Raw genomic sequence first — 5,616 nt, 5'->3', positions numbered from 1 at the left:
GGCGCTAAACCGCTGCGCCACCCAGGGATCCCATGCCTAGTTCTTTATGCATATATACCTTCACATGGCATTTGAGGCTCTTCAAGGTCTGGTTCAGTCTTGCATTTTATGTTTTGTACTCCACCATTTGCTTTCATATGTGAATATACACTCCAGTAAACAGAATTCATTTTCTTGTAAAATATGTCCTCTCTCCTTAACTTCCATGCTATTATTACTAAGTTTTCTTGCCTCTGCTTAAAATGCATAACAACTACCACTGTTCTCATGCAACTTTCCACGATTCTCTACCTGGATTTAAGCTCTACCTCCTCTGTATCAACCTCTCATTTTATTTAATACTATTCTTGTAGCTGTAGCTAAATGTAGTCTTTTCACCTACCAGGCAGGGCAGGCTGAGGGATTAATGAAGGCCAATCCGGGCAAAGGTGGGCTCAGTAAGGAGGGCAATGTTCCAAAAAGGGAGAAATGGTACTTCAAAGGCCAAAGAGGGAAGTCATCACATCTGGTTGGCTCATGCACTGTTGGATGCTCTCCCTCCGAGCAGAGGCTAAGGCACGAGTCTCCTCCTGAAAGCGGCGGTGTCCCTCTTCAGTAAGCCTCCAGAGGCCAGACCGTGGCTTTACATGGGTCCCATTCTGAAGATTGACTGGTGCCTTCTCAAAGCTGCCCAGGAAACAGAGATTGTGGCGGATGGTGTTTTTCCAGCCATTTGGAGCTGTCCAAAAAAAGGGGAAATGCTGCCGGGTGAAATTGTAGATCTCTTGCACATTAAGGCCACAGGGTGGGCTGTTTCTTAATGCCAGGGCAATTAGGTGACTGTAATTGAGTGGAGGCCGGGGCCAGGACTTCCTCTCCTGGCTGTTGCCTTGCCATAGCTTCTGATTCTGGAAGCACTCCCTTTTGTTAGGGGATTGGAGGGACACAGAGCATTTGTTCTCTTGTTCCTCGGTTTCTTCTTTTGTGAGCTCCCAGTCACTGGGAGGATAGATGAACCGCTTCTGTGGGGAAGATTTCTTGCTGGAGGAAGCTGTCAGGGATTCCATCACTGTGGCCTTTGAGCAGTTAGACTCATTCTTTGGGAGTGGCTGAGGGTAAGGAAGCATGCTTGTCAGATCCTTTTCTTTACTGGGATTTAGGGTCTCCTGGCTGCCAAGGGGGCACATGATGTTGGGATTTACCCACATCCACAGGTTAGGTTCAGAGTCAGGACCATCTTTGTCTGGACTAGTTCTCCTCTCTTGAGGCACCTTTGGGGGCTCCATTACTCGGAGTCTATATTGGGCAAGGTTCTGCTCAGTTAAGTGGCATTGGTCTGTGGTGCAGGGCAAGAACAATTCATTCCCCATGTCCCAGTCCAGCAGCCCTGGGACCTGGCCATGGAGACTGTACCAGAAATCAGGATTTTTTAGTTTTATGTCCATCTTTAGTAGAGAGGTAGGTAGAGAGAGATTTCTAAAGGGACAGAAATCTGAGGTACTTTTCAAAGCCGTTGTTGGGGCACTGTTTTTGATGCCTTATATCTCATCTGGGGACCTTATCAGGAGGCCTGTTAGAAGTACTAGAAAAAGGCGTATGGATACCTCATTGATTGGTGGTCGAACTTGGAGAAGTCTCAGTGTTCTACAACAGAACTCAAAGCAGAGAAGTAACTAAAACAAGCTTTTTAGTAGGAAAAAAAGTTCAAAGTAGAATTCCCGAACTTCTGTTGGAAGCAGGGAGTCCCTGCACAAGGATCTACATGTTTTGAATTATGTGCCAACTAAGGTGATTTGCATAACAAGTTGATGGGCATATCTTTCAACTCTTTCTAGGTTCATTTAATTAGGGAACAAACAGGTGTACAGATCATATTATATTTCTGAGTTGTTCTTAAATGATTTAAAAAATCATTCCACTTTTAAGTGCCTTTTGCCAAGAGCTTTCACATAGTTGATCTCAATTGATTCTCATGACCGCCCTGCAAGATAATATAGAGGGTATCATTAACCCCATGTTACAGACAAGGAAACTGAGATCTACAGGATATTTAAGACTACATATCTAAGTAATATAGCTAGATCCACAGTTCCAAGTTTTCTAATTCTTTCATTATACCTACTGCTTCTTGATCACATTCAACATACCTTACAAATGAGGCAGCAATATATGTAACCCATATTTTAGAGTAAAGTGGTTAACCATTAGAAGATAATCACCATTAGTCTCAGTTCCATGCTAGAACTCAATCGTGCTGTTATTTTCAACCCTACTCTGAAAACAGCTGGCCTCACTCTCTCCAGGTCACCTTCTCAGGAACTGAGGTTTGAATTATACTGTGAAGACAGTAGGACCAAAAAAGCTATGATGTGCAAGTTCTGAAAACTCCAGAGTTTGGCTCTCCAGTAAGTTAATCCCAAAGCCGTTCTTAGGAAAATGGAAAATAGAAAGATATCACTTGAGTCTGCACAAAATCCATTTATAAAGTATGTGATTTTGTTAAAACCATAACACAAGAATATACCTCAAAAATATCCAACAAATGTCAACAAAAGCTACTGGAGGGACATACTAATTCCCCTATTGTTTTCCCACTCTCTTGTCCTATTCTATTCAAAAGAATCTTCCATTCTGCCAGAGTGATGTTTTACTATACATACACATGTATGTATATATGTAAAGTTTAATAAAAACACAATCAACTGGGACACCTGGATGGCTCAGTGGTTGAGCATCTGCCTTTGGCTTAGGGCATGATCCCAGAGTCCTAGGATCAAGTCCCACATTGGGCTCCCTGCGAGGAGTCTGCTTCTCCCTCTGCTTATGTCTCTGCCTCTCTCTCTCTCTTTCTGTGTCTCTCATGAATAAATAAATAAAATATTTTAGAAAACAACACCATCAACTTAATACTTATTGAATGTTCTAAGCACTATATATAATATAACTCACTAATACTCAAAACAACCCTATGAAATAGGTACTCTAATTATTCTCCCTTTACAAAGGAAATGTAAGGAACAAAAACCCTAGGTCACACAGTGAGTAGAAAGCAGAACTGAGTTCAAATCTAGGCAGCTTGTCTCCAGAGCACGTTTTTATTCACTATTCTGATCTCTTCTGTTTCTTTTTTTTATTCATGAGAGACACACACACACAGAGAAAGGCAGAGACACAGGCAGAGGGAGAAGCAGACTCCAGGCAGGGAGCCCGATGTGGGACTCGATCCCGGGTCTCCTGGATCATGCCCTTAGCTGAAGGCAGAGGCTCAACCGCTGAGCCACCCAGGCGTCCCTCTTCTGTTTCTCTACTACAAAATAGAATATCACTTAATGCAGCATAAAAGGCCCTCCAGAATACTACTTCCTTTTACCTTTCCAAACTAATTTATCACTTCAGCTTCCTTGCTCCATACTTCACATCCTAGAAACACTGAATTTCTGGGATTTTCACACTCTGCTCCCATCATTTGTCTGTTTTCTTGCTCAGATTGGCACTTCTACCTGGATGACCTACTCTCATTTGCCTTGGTTTGACTAAATTCTACTCATCTTTTAAGACTCAAGAAACCTTTTCTAATAAAAATGTTGCTTCTACCTTTCCATAGGGAGAGTATTAATGGATGCCCTTTCCCAGTGGAGCACTGACCTGAGTAAAGCAGAGGACTAGCCTGAAATAATCAGCTTATTATGACGATTCCAGAGTCTGGTATCATTTTGGTTCTCAGTAGTCCCTTATCCCATAAATGGGAGCTCTGGTGTTACAAAATTTCTCTTTTATTTTCACCAGGGAACACAATCCAATATTTAGAGACTGGCTAGTAAAACCAGGCTATCATTGTGTATGTTATTTCTTTGCGCCTCATTAAAGCGTTTACTATTATAGGTATTGGTCATCTACTGTGTTTCAAGCATATGTAATAGGTCTGGCAGATCAGTAAGACACAACTCATGAGAATATCATAGCTTAACAGAGGAAGACAGACAAGTAAAGAAAAAAATTATAGTACAGTATAATGGGTGCTAGACACTATACTAGGACAGAATAGAGAAGGAAAACCTAACCCAAATAATAGAAATTAGAAGTGTTCCCCATAAGAGTTGCTTGACCTAAGATTTAAAAACATGTAACCTAAGAGTAGAGACATGGGGAACAGGCTATCGCGTGGCAACCAAATGCTTGGTAACTTGTTTCTTAAGTGTGCTTTAAAAAAGGAGCCTGGAGACTTTTGCATTTGCTTAGGAAAAATATTTAAACTCATATTTGTGGGTGAGTATACTGACTTTCAGGCTCCCATCCATTCCAAGTGTTAAAAGGTAAAAGTGTTAGTGATTGATGAAATCAATTAATAAGCAAGACAGGTACAACAACATAATCAGTTGGAAAAAGTGGAGAGACATAATAACCTTAGAAATGTATTTTCCAGTGGCGCCTGGGTGGCTTGGTGGTTGAGCATCTGCTTCGCTGCAGGAAGCCTGCTTCTCCCTCTGCCTATGTCTCTGCCTTTCTCTGTGTATCTCATGAATAAATAAATAAAAACTTAAAAAAAGAAATCTATTTTCCCGTGTGTGTATGTTTATGTTTGTTCTCTCCTTTACACACAGACATACACAATATTGGCCCAACAGCAGCAGCAACAGAAGTAACATTTTTGCATGCCATCAATTTCCAAAAGCATTTCTGTGCCCAGACTTTGGTCTCTACTAAAAGAACTCATAAGGAGAGTAGTTGATACATGTTTTGGGAAAGGAAAAAAAAATCAGATACATCTAATAAATAAATCCTTTTGTTACAAACAAAAAAGCTTTCAAGAATGTCAGTGCCAGTATTAACAGGATGGAAAGTCAACTTTCAGGGGCTCTTGCTACCAAACTGTGACTTTTTGACACATATATTATGATTAATTGAAACTGATTTAATCTGTAAAGGGCCATGAGTACACAAAAGTATCTCAAATTCTTTTAAAATGTAATTACAACCAAAAAAGAGCAAATGCCATAGGATATTGAAATTTTCCTGTTTTTATATAGGAAACTCTCAAATGTTCATGGGCATTTTTTTCTTTTTTTAAATTTTCTTTTTTTTAATTTTAATTTTAATTCTTTATTTTTATAAATTTATTTTTATGGGCTTTTTTCATTTTAAGTCAATGTTTATAAAGTATAGATAATGTATTTATTTCTATTGGAGGGTAAGCAGGAAAGAATGCATGAGAAACAATGAGTAAACCGTATGTGTTTCCAGAAAAGAGGTACCACACCAATGGGTACTGCATATAGTTGTAAGCTGTCTTAGCTGTTTCCAAACCATACAAACTGATGCTGGGGATATATTAATCCATAGGAAGTGCTTCTTTCTAATTCATAAACAGTAGCCATCCAGTTGCCTTGTGGCCACAACTCACATTTTCTTAAAGAGGCCAACTTTTTTCCTAATTCACACATAGACCATCATCCATGTATATCTAGTAAAACAGAGTAGCACCAATGGTCAAACATAGTAATAATCAGGCAGAAATAGGTCCAACAAGGTTTTGCAGGATGGCTAAAATTATAGTGAAAAGAAGAGAACTACCTAGGAAGACTCAATGTCTAATCTTCTAAGAAATGAATTATTTAGAAAGTCCTACTAATTATAATA

General features: G+C 39.8%; 1 protein-coding gene across 1 annotated transcript; it reads right to left on the bottom strand.

The window, feature by feature from the left end:
* Positions 1-476: 476 nt before the first annotated feature.
* Positions 477-1,424, bottom strand: FOXR2 (forkhead box R2). The gene has a single exon (XM_025988401.1). It carries the CDS (start codon positions 1,422-1,424, stop codon positions 477-479), a length of 948 nt encoding a protein of 315 aa, XP_025844186.1.
* Positions 1,425-5,616: the final 4,192 nt, after the last annotated feature.

This window comes from Vulpes vulpes, chromosome X (genome assembly GCF_048418805.1).
Source record: "Vulpes vulpes isolate BD-2025 chromosome X, VulVul3, whole genome shotgun sequence".
Taxonomy (NCBI): domain Eukaryota; kingdom Metazoa; phylum Chordata; class Mammalia; order Carnivora; family Canidae; genus Vulpes; species Vulpes vulpes.
This window is presented reverse-complemented; position numbering and strand designations above follow the sequence as displayed.

Excerpts from the sequence above, each read along its gene's own strand:
- FOXR2 (XM_025988401.1), bottom strand. The coding sequence starts at position 1,424 with ATGGACATAAAACTAAAAAATCCTGATTTCTGGTACAGTCTCCATGGC.